The sequence below is a fragment of the Vipera berus genome (genome assembly GCF_964194415.1).
Source record: "Vipera berus genome assembly, chromosome: 10".
Taxonomy (NCBI): Eukaryota; Metazoa; Chordata; class Lepidosauria; order Squamata; family Viperidae; genus Vipera; species Vipera berus.
The window spans coordinates 717,660-738,627 of record NC_138213.1 but is presented as its reverse complement, the minus strand read 5'-3'; the positions used below and the strand labels follow the sequence as shown (position 1 = coordinate 738,627).

Here is a 20,968-nt window from a genome sequence, read left to right as displayed (position 1 = left end):
GCGTCCAGGGATCACATGATCCCCTCTTGCGACCTTCTGACAAGCAAAGTCAATGAGGAAGGCATTGACTTAACAACTGCGCTGATTCACCTAGCAACAGTGGCAAGAAAAGTCATAAAATGGGCAAAACTCACTTAGCAAATTTCTCACTTAGCAACATAAATTTTGGCCTCAATTGTTGTAAGTTGAGGACTACCTATATGAATCTTCAAATAATTCAGGCAAAAGGCGCTTATTAAGGAGGGGCAAGTCTTTTCATAGGGTACAGAAATAAGTGATGTGCACATTTGATATACGTGATAGCTCAGCAAGCAAGTGATCAAAGACATTGGTCATATGAGAAAGGTGAGCAAAAGAAAACACTGACTGATTCTAAATAATATTCCACAAGTGGCCAATTTATGGGTTACAGGATTCTTTCCCAGCTGGGTTTGTATCTTTCCTGAATGTTTCAAGTGAATTCAAGGACTCTCAGAATATAGTATTCTTGAACAGAGCTGAGGAGATGAGTTCTCGCATACTTTAAAAGAGAACTTGTTAAAAGTGCTAATATCACCTTTTAAAATGCTAATAACGAAGCCTAAAATGAACCGCAGGATCAGTCTGGCTGCCGCAGGTATGTGCAGTGCGGAGCTTCCGTCTTTTTCTACAACAATACTATCAAGGGCAGGTAGCTGGGGAGGGGGGTGTCACTAATGGGGCAAATCTGTTTCTTGCAATCTCAGTTTAAGGGGGGGGGAAGGAAACCAGCCTTGCAAGGGAGTGGTTTCCTATTTTCCCTTGGTTGCCACAGCAATGCTATCAAAAGGAGGAGGAGATGATAAGGATATTTGGCCACTGTAAATAATGATAGAGCAGGGAAAGAATGCCCCCCCCTTTGGCTCCTCCTATCATAACAGGCTCTGCCTTTGCAGTGTGAGGTGTGAGCACAGGACCTGAAGCCAAAACCCAGCACTGCTGTGCCTGTGGGGTCTTCCTTCCGTTGCCAAGGGCCAGTTCCTTTGAGTTTGGCCTACAGGGGCTGTTCCGAGCCTGACCTGTAGCTGAAGCCCTGAGCTTCTGGGACAAGATCAGGATGACTGTCTGCTGTCTGCAGGAGAGTTGTCCAGAGGGGAAAAAGGAAAACGGGCAATGGTGCATTGATCTGCTGGGAGAGACCTCTGAGGAGAGAGCAATTTGGGGAATTTGTTCAGACGTGTCAAGCCATTATTACTTTAACCAGAATTTATTTAATAGATTGCAATTGGCTGGCTTCACAGAACACCTTACAAACAAGGAAAGCACACAATGGCTTGACATTGTTCGAACCCATTCTTACCAAGTGAACATCTGCTACACTTACACAGAAATAAGGAGGTGAAGCACACAACCGTCCGGCTGCACAATCCCACAATGACTGTTTGACTTTAGCTGCTGACTTTAACACATCGTCTTGGGAACACCTCCACTCCTCAAGTGGTGGTTGCCTCCACTTAACTGGTAACCACTAGGAATTGCTGATTTATTTTTAATTTTCTTGAAACTTTCCACAGCCTGGCTGGACACCTTTAGTTTCTCCACTATTTAAATATCACCATGAGGCTGATGACTCTGAGCTAATGCATGTTAATTTAATCAGATAAAAGTCTGGTTTTTTTTAAATTAAATTGTTAATGTAGAGCCTGGAAATTGAACTGTGGGTGAAGTCATTGCTTGAAAGGTAATTATCTGCAGATCTTAAGGACACTGAAGAGGACCTCTTTGTTCAGTCTTTGCCCAGAGAGTGGAGATCTGAAGTTGATCAGAATCCACATTGCTGGATCACCCCCTCCCCCAAAAGGAGGAGTCCAGCTCAAAGATCACATTTTAGCCTCCAGGGAGGGGTCACTGACCAGGAAAGCCCCCACCCTCTGCTGTTCTAGCTTCAGGCTTCTCCAGATGGATTCATCTGTGGCCAAATTCCTCTCCCCACATTTACTGGTGGGACAAGGAAGAAACTCTTTTTCTTTCAGGCCCCCCCCCCCAAGCCTCCCCTGGAATCCCTGGAATAGGGAAGGGAGGGCTGCTGCTCCTGGTTGTGCCTCAGAGGCAAAAAGGGCATTGTATGCACTCAGAGTTATGAAGCCTTCTGGATGAATGGAAGTTGGGGTCCCCAACCTTTTGGGCACCAAGGACCAGTTCCATGGAGAAAGGTTTTCCCACAGATCTGAGAGTGCATGGTTTTGTGGGCTGCCTGTATCCCACAGATGGGGCTTTCCTTGTTTGTGTGCAACATCTGTTGGCATGCCACGGCCCGGTACTGGTCCACGGACTGGGGGTTGGGGACCCCCTGCTCTACAGCAAGGAAGTAAAAATGGGCTGCACTCAGTTGAGGTATGTGTGTGTGTGTGAGAGAGAGAGAGAGAGAGAGAGATCCAGCTTGGAAGAGTTTTTGCGAAGCCAGCAGAACACACCAAACTCTGAGCTAAAAATAATCCCCTTACCAGTTTTGCTGTGATCCCACCTTACAGACCCAGGCTACATGTGGCACTTGCTGCTTTTTTAAAATGTCAAACAGCCTAAGTATTCTGTTTCTCCAGATGCTGATAATAACATCAAAGCATCCCCTCCCCCTCCAGTGCTGTGATTAAAAGCAGTGTAAACACAGTCCTCAAAAGATGTTTTGCTCTTGTGCATTTTTAGAAAATATACCGCACTAAGAGGTCATTCAATTATTGCAGCTCTCAGTTTTCTGCCAATCTAAGACTCCAAGTGGCTTGCAACAACTCCTCCCCTCCTGTAAAATAAATAGGATGGTAACATCAAAACAATTCTCTGTATGAAGTATGAAGCTGATTTAATATTATAAGCCACCCAGAGTTATCCTGCTGTAAGATGTGTAACCAATACATTTAATAAATTAAAGAAACAGATAAATTAGTCTAGCTTTCTCTATCCTAGAAGCCCTTTTTGTCTGGGAGCAATGCAGTTCAACAAATGGAGGAAGGGGTCCCAGAATTTGGGGGGGAGGGGGAAACTGCATTAAACCATCACATGACAGAGGCAAAGAACTGGGGCGGGGAGGGGAGTCCTTCGTGGACCACCTGATTTTGCCATTTCAAAGGGCTGTGACCTCTATAATCCCTGGTGGAGATGCTCCCAGGATCATTCAGGAGGAAGGCTGAGTGTTCCCCCTCCCTCTCCCATGGAGCCAACTTCACTTGCCTATCACCTGCCTGTTTCTTTAACATTGTGATTATGCCCAATTTCCCATCTCCCACTAATCAGTAGGAGGACTTTGTTTATTAACCTCTCCTCCTTGCTCAGGAAAGAATCTTAGCGAGAGCAGCTGAGGGCTGTTGGGTTGGCTTTTGTGGGAAAGACTTTTGATGGAACCGTGTTTAGGTATGTGATGTTCAGAGTTTGCTTCTGGGGTCTTGAAAATCAGACTTTTTAAGTTTGCACTTAAAACATGTATAATTTTCAAATATTTTGGGGACATAACTAGAACAAGTATGTAGTAGACAAGCTGTGGGCTTTGAAGAGCTACATCAACTCTTCTGGCCTTGAGTTTAAAAATCTCTTAACTGATGTGGCTGCTTCATGTGTTTGTGTGTACACACAGACACATTGCTGTTGCGGTTAACAGATGTTGCATCTTCCTAGCAATAAAATGTTATTCCTGGAAAAACTAGAGAGTGAGAATGGACTTTTTGAAAAGAGCGGAGGAGAGAACTCTTAACAAATTGTTTTTTCTATGTGGGAGCAACTCATTCATGACTCTTCTTGTTACTACTGGGAGCAGCTAGGCGGGAGAGTCAAGTTTCTGAAATGTTAGTTCATTTCCATGCAGGTGTAGAAAATGTGGTTTAAAGTGAGTTTTTACTGGAATGTGTTTTAGGGATTAATAGGTGAGGATTGGATTGGTCCAAGGCAGCTGCTCCTTCCCTCCCTCCCACTGGACTCTGTATGAAGAAACAGCCCTCCCCCAGTTTATTGGGAAGAAAGGAGGGCAGGTTTTGGCTGCTGGGGGGACCACCCACCCACCCAAGGCAGTCAATCTTGGCCTCCCTGGAGGCTTTCAAATAGTGTAGCTGCTGTGGGGGCAGACCCTCCAGGCTCACAGGTGGAGCCTGAAATTAATCTGATGAGCCCCACTCTGGAAGAAGAGTTCTCCCTCCTGATCGGAGCTGGAAAGCACTGGGGTTCAGCCCCAGAACCTTTTTTTTTTAATACGAGGGAAGGCTGATGCTTCAGAGCACAGACAGACTGCTTCCCCGAAAGCATCGGCTTTCATGAACCGGAGCTGCACTTCACAAAAGCTGCTTCCTTTTAATAGCATGTGATAGTCTGCAAAGGTGGCACCAGAGATTAAGGCAGCTCACTCTTTCTACTAAGTTCAGATATGGTTGGTTCAGTTTTGGTTTAGTGTCAAGTGTGAATCCTCCCACGGGGAACTTTGAATCCAGCCAGTTGTCTCCTATTCAGTAAAAGGGTGGAAGCGAAGGGGCAACCTCAGCCGGCAGCTGCAGCCAGACTTTCCCCCCCCCCCAAGACAGAAAGTTAGATTTTCCTCCCCTCCAACCTTGGATATTGCTGTGCGGTGGGAGGGGGGGGTGGCGGCAGTGTTGGTGATTTCACTCCCCACCTCCCCTAACTAGGAATGCTTTCCAATTGCCTCCCACTCCGAATTCGGGCTTCCTCAGAAGCTAAGGCCACTGGGATGCTTACTCCAGACTAAGTCCGGATGGGGCTGCGGAGTAGGGAAGCTCTCCCGGGGCCACCTAACCGGCGCCTGAAGGCTCCTTGGGGAGCAGCTGCCCCTCTCCCGGAGGCTCCAGCCGGCAGGGGCCGCCCGGGTTCGAGGCCGCCCGGAGGCGCCCGGCGCGCTCCCCGCGGCCGGCTCTGCGGCGTTCGGCCTGGGCTGGCCCGGCTCCCTCCGGCGGGCGGGGCGACAGGCGGCTGGCTCAGCCCTCCTCCCCTCTCCCTTCCCAGGTTGTCCGTCGGCGGCGGCAGCAGCAGCAGCAGCAGCAGCAGGAGGAGGAGGAGGAAGCGCAGCAGGAGCAGCGAGGCCGCCGCCGCCGCCGCCGCCGCGATGGGTCCCGGCGCCGGGAGCCGGTGATGGAGCGGCGGGCATGGCGCGCGCCGGAGCAGGGGCCGGGCCGGGGGCCGCGGCGGGCGGGGGCGGGCGCGAGGCGGCGGGGGCCGCGGCGGAGGAGCTGTCCCTGGAGGAGGTGCTGAAGGCCTACGAGCAGCCCGTCAACGAGGAGCAGGCGTGGGCCGTCGGCTTCCAATGCTGCCGCGGGCTGCTCCAGCCCGACCCGCCGGGCGCCGAGGAAAGGCGGCGCCGCCGCCGGGGACCGGCCGGACGCCTCCGCGACACCGCCGACCTCCGCTTGCACCAGGACGGCGCCGTCTCTGCCCGCGGCGAGTTCGGCGAGGCCGGTGAGTGGGGAGCGGGCGCGGCGGGGAGCGGCGCCCCGCACGGAGAGCGCGCCGGGCTGCAAAGGAAGGCCGGCGGGGCCGCTGCGTCGGGGAGCGAAAGCCCTTCGGGGACCCGGCGCCGCGTCCACGGAAGGGCCCCGCGCTGGGGGTCGTTGCTTGGACGGAGCGGGAGGTCGCGATCAGCCCCCCTCCGCCCGCGATGCCCCGAGTTGGTCCCAAGCCAGGAGGGGCCCTGGCCTCCGGGACCCTGAAATCCTTCGGCCGCGGGACGGTCTGGCACATCGAAGGCGTTTCGCCCCTTTTTGGTGCCCGCGCCGCAGAATATTCCACAGGGGTTAGGAAATTGTCCGAGAGGGGGTCCTTTAGGGTTTCCAAAGCAGGTCCGTGAAAGTCAGGGCTGCCCCGAGCAACGGAAGGAATGGCGGGGGTGCCGACAGTTTCCCAGCAGGCGGGAAGCAGCCTGCGGGTCCGTGTGGGACGTGAGATGCGACATCCTAGCAGCGCAGATCGGGGAGCCCTTCCTTAAACCGTGTCACGGGTCTCTCGGGGAGCTTCCGGTTTTCCGGACAGCCGCCTTTCTCTCTCTCTCTCCTTTGCCCCTTTGCCCCAGTGACTTGGGTGGGGTTTAGTTTGCCTTGAGTAATTCATTGACTGCCTGAGCACAGAGGTCAGAAGCGCCTCTTTCATCTCCCTGCCAGGTGTCTGTTGTGTGTAATTATACCAACTGCCGGTGGCCTTTGGGGGCTGAGGCACCTGCAGTCTTCCAGGGCCTCACTCCAGAGGGCCTCTGAGAAGAGGCAAGAGGGGCCTCAAGGAGGCTCCTGCTCCATAGGAGTGAAGTGGTATTGTCCCAGAGGAAGAAGTGTGGACAGGTGGCAAATCTGGGCCTTGGGTGGCATCCAGGAGTAGGAAGTGACTAAGCTTGGATGCTCACAGCTGCCTCATCGGGCAGGCAGTTGGTGAGGAGAGGCTGTGTCAAAGCCACGTCCACGACGGGGTCTTCCCAGCCTCTCCGAAAGGCAGCAGGGAAGCAACAGCAACATTTGTGCCTGATGTTCACAATGTTATCTTCACATTAGGACTTGGGCCAGGAAGGGAGATCCGCTAAGAACATCCCAGGGTGACTGATGTGGCCTTAACATTACGGAGTGTTTTAATTGCAAAACAGTGTTAAAATCAGAACACCCTTTAAAGATGAGGATTTATTGGGGGGGAGGGGAGAGAAAAGGCTCTACTTAAATGTGAAATGTCCAGGCAATCTTCTTTGAGGAAGGGCCTCCACAGTGGCCGTTCTCTCAGTCAGCAGGACCTTTGCATGCAGGCCACTACATTCAGACGTCTGAAGAAGGCCACCCATTGAAGGACAAGCACGGGTGGACATATGTCCTCCCCTTGATGGCATCAACTCAAGGCCTGAACAGACCAAACTTTTCATAGAATAGAATCCTAGGTCTGGAAGGAACCATGGAGGTCTTCTAGTCCAACCCCCTGCCTAAGGCAGGAGCAGAGTTTTTTGTTCATGCAGTCAAGGAACAAGTCTTTCTTCCTTCACTCCTGTATCCGCTTTCCTCTTCCACAACTGCCACCTTTTCTTCTTCTTACTATTGCTAAATTGGATTTTGCGGCTTGGTTGCCGCTCTGATTCCTCCCTCTTGGGCTTAGTCGTGGCTTAGCCAGTCTTCAGTCCTGCATCGGCCTTTCAGTGCTTTCATGTCATGGTTTTATTTCAGAGTATCTTGAAGTTGTGTTTAAAAGCAACAACACCCAGGAGAGGCAATTGTTGCTTGTCCCTCTGTTCTAAATTAAACAGTGCAAAGGCAAACGCGAGGGGCAGTGACCAGCACATGGTTGGGGTGGCCGAGAGGCCAGCAGTGTCGCTCCTTAGGCGGCTCTTTCCTTCTGCCCTTGTCCGGGATGTAGCTTGTTGTTAGGGAACCTTTTCCAGGGAAGCTGGCCGTTGGCAGCTGCTGCCACCACCACCGTTGCTTCTGATAATATTGACTTAGAAGTGCAGCCCAGCCCGCCATCCAAACTGGTCCAGCCAGTTCTGCACTCTGCCAAAGCCCAACCAATGAGTTATAGCCATGGCTGGTGCTGAGGGTCACTAACCCGGTGGCTTCTTTGCTCTACATTTGACTCATTGCAGCGCCAAACTTCCTGCCTACGGGCAGTGTGGGCGTCCAGGCGGCATCAGTTTGGGGGTTCCTCCAGCAGCAGTCAGAGAAAGAAGCCCTCTGTTCCAGGCAAGGCTGCTCCTGGCCCCCAGCCTGTTATCGGGTGTATTCGTGGATCAAAATGCATGCAGCACATCGGCAGCCATGGGCAAAGGCACTCAGTTGTTAGCAAATACTGCTTCATTGCTTCAGGGTTTTTTTCTTAAATCTGCACAAAAATGTATCTATTTTGGAACACATTTATCCAAAAGTATGTGCTTCTCTTTCAGTTGTGCCTAATGCATCATTTTTGAAAAGCAATTTCTCCCAATTTAATGCATTTTGTACAGCTTTTCTCTACAGATTGGTAAAGTGAGTGGTAAGATTCCAGGAATTCTGCCTTCCAAATAGTAACTTTGATTAGTTTAAGATTGTGAATCCGAACAGGGAAGAGGAAGTCAAATGTGAGAAAGCCACCTCCTGTCCCAACGGATGGCATTTCTCAGAGCTTTTCCAGAGCACTGAGCTGTGCAAGAACTGCTCATCTTTTTCACTGCACACACTGATGCCGAGGGCCACCTGCTCCCCATCTGAGGGCCGGGGAAACAAACTGAGAGGGAATTGTGTTGGAGGTGCCAAGTACGTCACAACTGTTCAGCGGAGTCGGCTTCTAGTAAGGCCAGCTTTAGGATAGGGAGTCCCACTGCTTTGCATCAGCCTCCATGGCAGGAAGGGAGGAACCAGAAGAGGCTGCCTCTGTAGAGATGCCCACAAAACTGGTACAGCTGCAAGGCCTGCGCTCCCCCCCCCCCCCCCGCAGCTTTGGCTCTGTGTGATGTCGGGCAGTGGAAGATAAAATAGCCAAAGACTTGGCTCTGCTTACACTACTGCATTATGTGGTTCTCTGCTTTCTCCTAATGGCCGGAATCTTTTTCTTTCTTTTCTTTTTTTGCCAAACTTCATTTTATTGATTACAGTTCATATAATTCTCTCTGGAGAAGGGTGACCCCTAGAGTCTTCTTTCAGTCTCTTTTCCCATCATCTCCCGGTCACATACAGTAAATGAGACAGCAATTAGAGAGAAGAGCCGGGTTGGTCTGGGGAGAGAGAAGGAAGGGGAGAGAGGTCTCCCTGGGCACAAATGCATTTGTCCATCTTGCACAGCTGTGAAATGGGGTTGTTGGACATCTTGTCATCTCCCTAGAGACATATTTGGGACTTTAAATGGTTGATTGATTGGGAAATAGCAGGAAACGGGTGTCTGAACTGGCTGCGTGTACATGCATGTGCTAAGATGGCTTCCAGACTGGTCTTAAATGTACCAGGAAAGTTTCTTTTACCAGCATCTTAGAAGTTAGAAGTCCTTTATACATTTATTCTTTTCATAGCATTTACCCTGGCTACAATCTGTTTTTTTTTCTTCTTCTTCCATTTGTAAATTCTGCCCGCCTGCATTTTTCCATTCCTCTCCAAGCTCCCATCCTCCACCCCTCCGCAATATTTTACACTTGTGGTTTCAAAGCAGCACCTGCATGTGTGAACCCAACATGCCACTTGCTTTCATTGAACCTGGGGAAAAATTCTCATTTGCACACACAGGCATGCTTGTTTTGTGAATGGCTGGCCTCTGTGTACCAAACCCGAAGTACAGTGAACCATGCCCCATTTAACCACCCAAAATAGACTCTACCCATTTGGCATCTCTGCCCTTTTACCAAAAGAAGAGACATCAGTGTGAAACTTGCTTGCTTCTGGCTCGGCTCTCAGGTCCAGCATGGGCTCAGATACATAGTTGGTGCATAAATCTGCCTAGAGGTGACAAAGCCGGGCACTCTCTGCCTCTCTGAGACTGGCACCTTCTAACCGTGTCTTCTCTTTGCAGAGCTCCCGCTGACCTTGGCACCTGCAGCAGAAGCACAGGTAGGTGGCTGTGCTCATCTCCTCTTCTTACAGGCCTTTGCAACTGGATAAAGCTGGTAACCACCCAACAGTCTCTTATAAAGCTAATTATTGAACCTTCCTCATGTCACTTTCCCTAGCAAAGCACTGTGCAGAACAGATGACCCATTTTGCCCCCTGTCCCCAAAGCTGTCAGGGTCGGAGCACCCTGGCACCCTCTGGCCTGGGTGCAGCTACTTGGCATTGCCACTGTGCCCACCCATCCTCCAGAGAAATCACATTGGTAGATGTGGATGAAGCACTTGAAGAAAACAGCCCCCTGGATGTAAGCTAAGCCGTATCTTTCCCTCCTCCTCTTTCCTGCCCTGCAGGTGGTGCAGTCTCTGGGCTTTGTCATCTACCGGGCCCTCGACTGGGGCCTGGAGCAGAATGAGGAGCGTGAGCTGAGTCCTGAACTGGAGCGACTGATCGATTTGATGATCAACAGCGACTCTGAGGACAGCAGCACTGGCAGCAGCACTGCGGACGAAGGCTACAGCGGGCAGGAGGAAGAGGAGGAAGCGGTGGCCAAGGGGGCCCTGAGCGTGGTCCGCACGTTCAGCCAAGTGATGCAGCTCTGTGCTGCCCGCCTCTCCCAGCCCCAGGAGGCCCACATTCACTACCAGGCGGTGTGCCGGGCGTTGTTCCTGGAGACGGTGGAGCTGAAGGCTTTTCTGGCCACGATCCAGGACACCAAGAAAGTGAGTGGTGCTTGCCTGGGTCGTGGACCATCTGCAGGTGCCATTTCTGAGGTGCTGCCCTTGGTGAGCAAGCGGGCATTATAGGTCTCTGCCTGGAGATGCAGCTTTCCTGAGCCTTTGCTGTGCGGCAGAATCTGTGATCCCTGAGCCTCCTGTTGGCAGCTGGGAAGATGATCTTTGGAGGTGGGGCGGATGGTCCAACCCTGCGTCTCTTACCAAATTCCCCTGGAAAGGGAGAGCCTCACCATCTCTACAGCAGCTGCCCAGATATTAAAAAGGCTCTTTTGTGTCCCAGATAGTTGCTTGGGTGAGGCCTACGTGCCAGGCTGCTTGGCTTCTGGAGATAACTGCAAATTGGATTTATCCTATTCAGCAGCATTTCTAAGCCATCCCGGTCCCACAGGACTCTGGATGGAATACAGATCTCTCAGCAGCAAGGAATGGGGATAAAATAACCAAGATGGCTAAAGTGACCCCAGGGAGCAGAGCTGGCCGAAGACTGGTGGGAGGAATACTGACTTTAATTGGGTACCAAAGAGCAGGGATGAGAGGCTGCCCATGCCTCTTGGGAAGGGCATTTCAGAAAAAAGGTATCGCAGAGAAGGCCCATCCTCTGGCCCTTCTTGCTGAGAAGAATTCTCCATATCCTCCCCCCTCCCCCCAAAGAATTAGATCCAGATGGGCAGATTCAGTCCCTTAGATTCTTTGGCCTGGGAAGTCTACTGCAAGCACCAGGGAGATGGGCAGCTCTTGACCTGCCTTCTGCACTGGCTGCTGCCCAGCTGAGCCGTGGCCATGAGCCACTCAGGCTCTGTGGGTGCTGCAGGAACTCCATCTTCCTGTGGCAGCTGAGTGGCAACATGCTCCATCCTGGCAAGCTGCCAGACCTGCTGTCTCCCTGCAGGTCTTGCCTCTAGAAGTGTGCGTCCGATCAGGGTTATCCTCTGCACAGCTGGTGCAACTAAGAGCCAGGCGGGGGGAAGGGTGGGTACCATTTCTTTGCCAGGGTATCTCATGGCACAGATGAGGCTCAGTGGATGCTCGGCTCTTCCTATTCCCACAGTCAGAGCTCCTGGGATGGAGGTAGCCGGGGCTGCTGCTTGAACTGGGCTTGCTCTCTGCATCTCTTGGGAGGAACCCTGAGTAGCTAATGACAGCTGCTAATTAGAGACTCTCCAGCCCAGCGCTCTCCAGGGAAAAGTGCTGTTTTCCCCGTGAAAAAGCGTTCATGGAGAAGTCATTTCCACCACCACCACCACCACCCCTCCTGAACGAGTCACTCAGGGAACAGATTCTATTCTAAGGCCTCCTAGTGGAAATGAGAAAGGCCGGGTGACAGAAAGAGAGACAAAATTAGAGATGGGGGCCCTCAGCTTCTGGGAAGGTTAGAATTGGAATTCATCTCTCTTTGCGAGGAGACCTTAAACTAGGAGCTCCAGAAGAGCATCGGCCAAACACGTCCTGGTGAGAACATTACCTTGTCTGGCTTTTCCCAGACCTGTGCCTGAACTGGAAGGCCAGCAGGCAAAGATTCAACGATGCAGCTACATTAAGCAGTTGCAAACTGTAAGACTCAAGTTATGCACAGAGAGTTCAACCTGCTGCCTTCTTCTCCCACCTGGGCATCCTCAGGGCTGGGAGCCACACGTGTTTTGATCACTGTGGATTGTTCTTAAAGGAGCTGCTCCGCTCTTTGCCTGCCTTCTAGCTCTTGTGTGGAGTATCACAATTACCAGTCAGACTCTCATTTGGAGAATTTGTGCCCCGTCTCTGTCCTCTCCCCTGCTAAAGCTAGTTCTTGTTCCATTCCTTTCTTGCACAGAAGATCCAGCTGAATAAGGATTTAATCCCCACCCCCAGCAGCCCAAAGTAAGCTTTGGGTGATCCTTCCCTGTCATTAGGGGGCTGCCTCTTCAAGTTAATCCCAGTCCAATCCAATAGCTTTTATGCCGCCATTAATACAATGGAAATAGGCAAGGCTAACCCGTTTCTGGGTCTTGGGATATGCAGATGCTAATCAAGCTGAAGGACGAAGATGAAGAGCTGAGGGACCGATCGGCACCAGAGCTGGATAACCTGAGGAACACGGACTGGGTATGGAGCGGGCTGGGAAAAGAGGAATAGACTTGGTGGGCTTTTTTAAGTACCCCGGAATCTCTGGGTGGAGCTGGGTATAAATATTTTAAGTAGGGAACTGCTTCCCTTCAAGAAGCAAGAAGAATGGAGGGGAAGAGCTCAGTCCTCTCCCCTTGCTGCTCTAGGTGCACCTGATGTGAACCTTAAGCTCAGTAAAAATGTTTTTTTCCTAAATATACATCTGCAACCACTTCTCCCCTCACACACATTTGGAGAAAGGCCCAGGCTTTGTTGAGTAAATGCCCTGTCGTGGCTGTAGTTTGGCCTTGAGAACAGTCTCACAGGGCTGCCCATAGCAAGACCTTCGCCGCCTGTGGGAGAGAGAGTCCATTTAGCCCCAGGGTGGAGCATTGCTTGCCTCAGAGAAAGCTCGGAAGGAGGATTGGCTTCTCAGAGCAAGACCCACCGAGGTGTCCTCAGCGTCTCTTCTGGTTCAAGCACAGTTTGGGGGAAACCAATCCTGCTGGCATTGTTGGTTTGTGGCTTTCAGGCTCGGCTCTGGGTCCAGCTCATGCGAGAACTGCGGAACGGTGTAAAGCTCAAGAAGGTCCAGCAGAAACAATTTGACCCCTTGCCCACCGAGTATCAGCTGACGCCTTTTGAGATGCTGATGCAGGACATCCGAGCCCGCAACTATAAGCTCCGCAAGGTCATGGTGAGAGGAACAGGGACCATCTCCTCCCTCTCTGGGGCCACCAGATGGCCCTGGGCAGCTCGGCCACTCTCTGGGGCCGCCTTCTTCCTGTGGGCCTGGCCCCTTATCTCACTTAAAATGGGGTGTTGGCAACCCTTCCCCCTGAACCTTACAGAAGTCGCCCCAAAAGCAGATAAGATGGACAGGATTTTGGAAAGAAGCAGAAATCTGTCCCAGGTAACTAAAGGCTTCTGGAGAACAGGAGTTGCTGTGGCTCACTCTTCTTTATGGCTATCTATCAGGTGGACGGAGACATTCCGCCTCGGGTGAAGAAGGACGCCCATGAGCTAATTTTGGATTTCATAAGATCTCGTCCGCCTCTGAGACAGGTCAGCCGACGTCCTGCTATTCTGTACTTTAGTGGGGGTGGGATTGAAAGGATCTTTAGTTGGACTCTGGGAGTTGTACTAACTATCATCTTAATTGCTTTTACCACGTCTACTATCCATCATTTATTTGAGATCGTCACTTGCCTTGATTGCCCAATAGGAAATAATAATAATAATAATAATAATAATAATAATAATAATAATAATAATAATAATAATAATAATAATTATTATTATTATTATTATTATTATTATTATTATTATTATTATTATTATTATTATTATTATTATTATTATTTTAAAATAGCTGCTGGGGCTGCTTTCTGGGGTGTTCTGGCAGAGCCGTGTTGTTTGGAACCTCGAGGGCAGCAGCTGGCCAGGGTGTTTTGCTCGGCTTCCCAACAAGTGAACATTATGACTGTCACAGTCCAGTATACATGCTAGCTTGACCGTTAAGCGGTAACTTCTTGAACATCGCAGATCAGGGACCTATTTTGCTGGCCTTAAGATGCACTTTCAGCTCCAGGGTTGGGACAAGGCTCTCTGGCTTCCCAATCCTATTGCAGGCTTCCGAGCGCCGGCTGCGTCCCATGCCTCAGCAGCAGAGGACCCTCCATGAGAAGATCCTGGAGGAGATCAAGCAGGAACGGAAGCTCCGGCCTGTGGAATTGCAGCACCAGGACCAGAGAGGTGTGTCTGTCCTTAAAAAAAAAGAGGGGGGATGGTTCAGGTGTCCCATCCTTCAGCCCTACAGCTTTGACCCACTTTGACCCTGAAGTCCAGTGCCAGGCTGGGGAAAGTTGGGCTGGTCTAAGGGCCACTTGTTAGAAGGGAGGCCAGGTTGGAGCTTCCTACATACCCGGCACAGGAGATGGTGCCACCAACGTGCCCTCTCCTCTCGCCCTGCCAGGGTTTGGTTCCTTGCCCTGCCTGGTGAAAGCCTGCTCCAGCAATGTGAAGTCGACCTCTTGCATCAACCTCTCCGTTTCAGAGTCCGGTGCCCCAGCTCAGCGCCAGAGGCCAAAGGTCCTGCTGAAGGCACCCACGCTGGCAGAGATGGAGGAGATGTTGCTTTCTGAAGTAAGAGCTGGGCCTTGTCTCCTGCTTTCTGGGCAAGATGAGCTCCTCGGACTGCTGGAACGGGCACGGGCCACGAGCGGACTTTGCAGTCCAATCCTGCTGGCCTTCTCTTCCTCTGCCCCAAACCTACTGCTCTGGCAACCTCTGCCACCCTCTGGGGCCATGGGCACCCTCCCCCCAAAGGCCTCTTACCTGTGCACGTGTGCCCCGGCTCCAGTGTTCCTTCCCCTTGAGGGCAGAAATGCCACCCTGCAATGGCCTGGGGGACTGCGCCTGGGGAGGCGGTCCGAGTGCCACCATTTCTGCAGGCGTGCTGAGTGTGCCCTTTTTGGCAGGAAGAAGAGTCTCCCTGCTCGGAGGCAGCTCAGGAGCCGGGACCCCTGATGCCACTGAAGCGGGACCGCTCCTTCTCTGAGCAGGACCTGGCCCATTTTCGGGGTGAAAGTGAGAGCAGCGAGCCTCAGCGGGAGCACTTAAGGCCCAGCCTGTCAGACCTGAGGCCTCGCTCAGGTACCCTGTCCGCTGCATGGGCCAGCATGGAAAACATGGGCAAGTGAAACCTTCTTTGTGACCCAACCCCGCTCTGGGAAGCAGCCATTCTCTCTGGGTCCCCTTCTTGCCGTCTTTCCCAGCCGACATGTTGCAGTCCAAGCGCTCCGAGGACCCCTGAAAATCCAGAGAGAAGGAGTTTGGGAAGATCGGGGGGCAGGGAATCGGTTCCTCTCCTTCGCACAGCAGCTGGGAGGGCACCGGGTGCTGGAGGAGTTTTCCACTTGTAAACATTGGCTGGGTGTGGCCGCTGTTGATTTTCTGGTGTGCCTCTGGTTTCAGCTACACACACCTTGTGTCTTCGTGGGAAGCAGGAGGCCCTGTTCTCCCTGCTGGGTGGATACTGACTTGCCGGTTTTCTTCTGTTCTCCTTCAGGATCAGTCCCAGCTCGCTACCACCCTCGGCTTGGTTCGTGTCCTCGTGAACAAGACATCCTCGGTTCTGTGGAGGAGAATTTGGAGGCCAGCTCTGTTCCCGTCACGGATGCCAATTTGAAATATTTGTGGCTAGTAAGCATCTTGGGTGGAGTGGTCCTCCACACGTGCTTTCCGTCATGGCCTCTGATAAGTGAGGCTGGGTTGGGCCCCCGAAGCCTGGCCCTTGTCCCAGGAACACGGCCCAGAGGGAAATGAGTCAAGAAATGGTAACACGGAAGAACTTTAACGGGAGGGTTGCGAGTGCAACGGTTCCGATTCCTCTGTTTCTGGAGTTAGAACCTGGGCGTGTGGCACGTCTTCCTTTGGGCCATTTGACGTTTTGCTCTTAGAGGCCAATTCTGCATGGATCTGTAGGCTTTGTTTTTTTCCCAACGGAAGCCAGCCTTTCTCCAAATCTTGTGAGATGCTGGACTATTTCCAGCTTTCCCTGGCTGTTGAGATCTGACCGGCTGAGGAAGGGCGTGTGCTGTAAGGGCTGATGTTTCTACTGGAGTCCTAATTGCAGTAGACTTGAACAGCCCTCTCTGCCTGGGACAGAGAGCTCTAGGCAGCTGGCTTGGCTGAGGGCAGCTCTGATTCCTATCCTCTGCCCTGCCACAGCAGGAGTTCAGCCACCCCGTAGAAAGCCTGGCGCTCACGGTGGAGGAAATGATCAACGTGCGACGGGTGCTGGTGAAGGCGGAGATGGAGAAGTTCCTTCACAGCAAGGAGCTCTACACCAGCCTGAAGAAAGGGAAGGTGAGGCCAGAGGGGCTCCTGGGGCTGCAGCGATGTGGGGAGGGCCTTCCCCCAGAGGAGCTGTTGCTGACTGTCTCTCCTCTGGCTCAGAGCTGCTGCTGCTGCCAAACCAGGTTTCCGCTCTTCTCCTGGCCCCCAACCTGCCTCTTCTGCAAGAGGTAAGCAGACACCCCGCTGGGGAGGCCACGGGATGAATGGGGCTCCCGGCTGAGCCTTTTCTTGCCTCCGTTGCTTTTAGGTCCGTCTGCAGCTCCTGCAGCCTGAAGGTAAGGGCTTTTCCCCACAGCCAAGGCAAAATCCCTCGGGGCAATCTTCCAGCGAGTTGGGTGGTGCAGCCCAGCCCTCCACTGAGTCCCTCCTGCTTGGCCCTTCCAGATCAAGATGCCCTCGAAGAAGCTCGCCCACATCCCTGTCTACGCCCTGGGCTTCGAGACTCTGCACGGCTCTCTGGGTGCCAAGGGCTCCGCAGCCCGCCGGCAGGAGACTTTCCAGTAGGTGGTGCTTCTTTTCCTTCTTCCTGTTCTGTTTCCTCCTCCGCCGTTTAGGATGTGCAGATGCTCCTTCAGCAGCAAGCCAGTCAGGAGTAAAGCAAGTGAGTCCTGAGGCTGAGGTTGGCAGATCCAGACTTTTTCTGCTCCAATCATCTTGGGCAGCTGTCTCTGACTCCATTGCTAGACAGGCTGAGAGGTCAGCTATCAGAATTTCAAACCAATCAGGTCAGCCAATAGAGTTGAAGAAGCTTCTTGGATGAGAAGCAAAACATCTTCAAAGAAAAACAAAGTCCAGCTGCCCTCGTGAAAAGCACCTTTGGGACAGGTCAGCTGAAGGGGAATTCTGGGGGCTGCAGTCCCAGCAGAGGTTTAAGGCAGGTGCCTGCAGGCAGAGGACCTCAATTCTCTACAGTCTGAGGTTTGAACCACGGTCATATAGGTTTGCAAACTACAACTGTTGCATTTGCCCATACTAAGACACCAACCAACAATAGTTTAAATATGGCATCAGCCAAAGATATGCCCCCATCTCCTTTTCATTCATGGATAAGAGATTTTTGGCTTCAGAAATGGAAGGGATCCAAAGTCTGTGAAAGACCTCCCAGCTGATGTGCAGCTCTTTCAAATAGTTTAACAATTGTGCAATGCATAACCTTGATCTCCCTCAAGATCCAGACCTAATAGTAAGGCAGGACCTTCTAAAGCATGCTTTAAGGATATCCCATAAAGCAAGCTAGGTATCCCAGCCAGTTACCCTAAGTGCTTCCTAATCCTGGAGACACAGACTTTGGAACCAAGTAAAGCCTGTCAGCTGAGGTTGCTCTGGCCCTGGGGGGGGAGGGAGGAGCCATAGCTGCCCCAGAGCAAGGACCCCAGTCAGAGCGCCCTGTTTTTGCCTTCCAGCTCCCTGCAGGGCACCCACTGGCGCAGCGTGGAAGAAGAGTTCCCCTGCATCTATGCTCATGGGTCACTGCTCAAGGACGTTTGCCGCGACTGCTCTGGCTTTGTCACAGATGTCGTCAGCTCCAGCCGCAAAAGCATGGACATTCTCAACACCAAGCTGGGGAGGAGCCGCAAAACCCAATCCCTGTACATCTCGTCCAGCTAGAGGCGCCCGGAACATCCCATCAACGTGCCCCCCACCTCCAGCATTCAACCTTCGAAGGCCAGGCAGCCACAATTCTCTGGCAGATGAAACACGGCTTTGGGGGTCTGCTGGCTCCCACCTTCCTTATCCAGCCCACTCCATCTTCCAAGGACACCTGCCTGCTGCTTATGTACATGTACATATACACGTACATATATACATATACATATATACACACACCACACACACAGATACTGTACATACACATACACACACACATACATATACACATACCGTATACACAGACACACTTATAGATACTCTATATTTATACAGCAGATAAGTTGCTTTAGCTGATCAGCATGGCAACCCCCTTCATTGGCAAATGAGAACTTTGCTGAAACCACCGAGCCTGGAGGTCAGCCAGAGGGAGCCTGGACACCAGGGGTCAGCTGCACTGGTGGGCAGGAAGGTGAGCTGTCAGGCAGAGGCCAGCTCCTTCCTTGCTGCTTTCCCCACTCCTCCCCCCCCCCCCCGAGAAGCTCCGCACCCCTTGCTGATGTCTCTGAAGGAAACGTTCTTTCAGCCTTTGGCTTTCTTGCAAAGCGGGCGCCCTCCCAGCCACCTGCCTGCTGCTGAATGCACCTTACGGAGCTGCTGGCTGCTCCTTGCCATTTCTTTGGCTCTTGCTAGTTGTCTTTCCCTAGACCAAGGAACGAAGCAAGTCTCCTGCGAAGACTATGAAAAAGGGCGCCATTTCCCTCTCATTCTCCCTCTACAGGAGTGTGTCTTATTTGTACAGCCAATAATAAATAATTTTGTAAGAATTTAGATAAAGAGCACCTGTTCCCAGCTTCTGAGAGCAATTTGCTTAGGGAGGAGGATAGCTGACTGCTGGCTGCGTGAAGGCTGCCAGGATCTTTGTGGAGGCGGCTTGGACTGAAATCCTGATTCCTACATAAACAGGGCCACACTTATACATTGCACTGAGCTGTGTAAACTGCAAAGTAAATTGTGGCTACTTGTTTAGTGGCCTAGCATGGTGTGGATACTTTACAGCTTATTTAACAACCCAACTTGTGGTGTCCGGCATGAGCTTGCGGAGAAGGTCGGTTCCAGTCCTCTTTTCACTGACTTGATAAGTAAAAGCCTGGAAGGTGGGCCCTCTGTCAAACACCCCTCCTGCTGTGAGTGGACCGAGTTCCAGCTGGAGCCACCGCCTCTGCCAGACACTGGCCACATGCCAGGGAGTGAAGGGGGGGGTTCTGCAGCTGCTGCCTCTGGAGAATGAGTAGCCACACAGGCAGGCCTGGTTAACCTGACTTAGCGGCTCTTTCTGCCAGCCCCAGGAAATCCTCCAGAAGTTAAAATTTGGTAATGATCCCAAATGCTGAACTGGCATGTGGAGGTGGGGGGAAGCATAATCAGCCAGAAGGGCAAAAGACCTCCCTCCAGGTTTTTATTCCATCATCTTCAAATCCCTCTCCCACCTCAGTCGCTGTCCACTTTATCCAACCCTGCCTTCAGTATTTACAGAAGCTCACTGTGAGAGAACAAGCGAGCCTCTAGGGTTGGGGTTAGGTCACCATGAACTCGGGAGAGCAAAATGGACATCGCCAACAAATTCGGAGTGCTTGGGTAAGGTTAGGAGGGCACTGACTTTTCTAGGCTGCCCTATCTATCTTTTCTGGTGAAATACATGGGAAAATCCCATTGGAGGAAAATTCCACTTCCTCCATCCCTCCTATTTACCCTTCCCAGCTGCACAAGAATAAGATCCAATCCCTGCTCTTCCTTCTGGGACTTATGTAATTCTGATAGGGTTTTTTGGGCTGGGAACTCTATATTTTAAGAGTTTGCAAAGTGGGTCTTCGGTGCAGGAAAGACTCTGCCACGCCCCCTTAGCCTTTTATGGTCTGTAGCACAACAAAGAAGTGTCATGCTACCATTTAAAGAAGTGTAAATAAAATGTGAAGCAGACCTAGTAATGTTCCTCTGTAAATCCTGCTCCCAAGTAGTAACAATTTCCCTTCTCAGCATCAGTCATCTGAAGGGGAGGGGGAATTTGAGGCTGATGCAAAAGCCTCCTAAAATTCCAGATGGAAGAGCTTGTTGATATCTGTTTAAAGCAGAGCTCCGGTTTTTGCCCTCTGTCCACTTATTTTACTCTCACAGCACATATACAATGTATGCTGCAAGGTTAATCCAAAGAGATGGTTACAGGAGCTTTGGAAAGTGTGCTTGCTTATTCTAGGCTCCCGTTTGGCACTCCAGATATCAGGAGTCACACAAAGGTTTGATTTGATCTGTGACAACTCTTATTATTATTCTCTTTCCAGAAGAACAATGGGCAGAAACTTCTCAATTTGAATAGATCCACAAGGATTGTTTAATAGGGCTGCAACAAAGTCATCTCCTTAATTCTACTGCTATAAAGGAGGGTTGGAGGTGATTGGGAATATTGAAGATCTGGCTCATGAACTTCTCAATGTTTAGAGTTACACAGCAGCCTGAAATCTGCCAACTCAGCTCTTGAATATAAAATTATGTAGAATATCATTTAATTCAGCCTTATTTATTCCAATTTATATAGCCACCCATCTCATATGTATGACTCTCAGAGACTTACAAACACCTGCAATTACACCACAAATATGCAATTTAAAAACAATATAAAAACAACCATCATAAAAGGCATTAAACTCACAGCTGAGACAAGCACAGCCACCAAAATACTGCAGCCACTTAACTGGTCCTGAACCACGCCTGGGATCCTCAGGACCATCGGCAAAGCCACCTTTCCAGGCTCTTGCGAAAAGCCAGCAGAGTCAGGATCTCTACAGGGAGACTCCCCAGACCCCCCGCTGACGGGACCCACAGCCCGACCCTCCTAAGGCCTGATGGGAGCGGGGCAGGGGGCAGGGCTGGCCGAGAAATCAGGAAGCCGGCTGGGTGACTGGGGGGGAGGCTCTTTCGGCCAGACCCACCTCTCAGGGCTGTTGTTGAGAGGCCAACGAAGGCCAGGGCAATGGGCACGTTCGCCGCCTGAGTCACGAATCACCGCGGGGCGGAGGCGGTCCCTGGCGGGCGGGCTCGCAGCCCAAAGGAAGGAGGCGCCCGCCCTTTCGGCCACTGCCGGCGGGGGAAGCTGCCCTCGGCCTCCGCGGAACGGGCCGGGCTTCGGAAAGAGGAGCCGCGCATGCGTGGGCGCCGCCGCGGAAGCGCGACGGC

The 20,968-nt window shown here is 51.8% G+C and overlaps 1 protein-coding gene across 2 annotated transcripts; it reads left to right on the top strand.

The window, feature by feature from the left end:
* Positions 1-456: 456 nt before the first annotated feature.
* SPIRE2 (spire type actin nucleation factor 2) lies at positions 457-18,726 on the top strand. Of its 2 annotated transcripts, none has more exons than XM_081335794.1 (15): positions 457-616; positions 9,439-9,476; positions 9,827-10,195; positions 12,206-12,289; positions 12,822-12,986; positions 13,268-13,354; positions 13,921-14,044; positions 14,346-14,434; positions 14,770-14,944; positions 15,360-15,493; positions 16,022-16,159; positions 16,250-16,317; positions 16,398-16,425; positions 16,535-16,650; positions 17,554-18,726. In XM_081335794.1, exons 1-15 carry the CDS (start codon positions 565-567, stop codon positions 17,756-17,758), a joined length of 1,872 nt encoding a protein of 623 aa, XP_081191920.1. In that variant the 5' UTR covers positions 457-564; the 3' UTR covers positions 17,759-18,726. The 2 variants fall into 2 exon arrangements, with proteins under 2 accessions (XP_081191920.1, XP_081191919.1); XM_081335793.1 differs by having other exon boundaries at positions 14,265-14,434.
* Positions 18,727-20,968: the final 2,242 nt, after the last annotated feature.

What these genes read in the sequence shown, in the direction of transcription:
- SPIRE2 (XM_081335793.1), top strand. Translation starts at nt 565, where the DNA reads ATGCTAATAACGAAGCCTAAAATGAACCGCAGGATCAGTCTGGCTGCC. An exon ending in CACCTGCAGCAGAAGCACAG is followed by an intron (nt 9,477 to 9,826) that starts GTAGGTGGCTGT and finishes CCTGCCCTGCAG; the next exon opens with GTGGTGCAGTCTCTGGGCTT. An exon ending in GCAGCTCCTGCAGCCTGAAG is followed by an intron (nt 16,426 to 16,534) that starts GTAAGGGCTTTT and finishes TGGCCCTTCCAG; the next exon opens with ATCAAGATGCCCTCGAAGAA.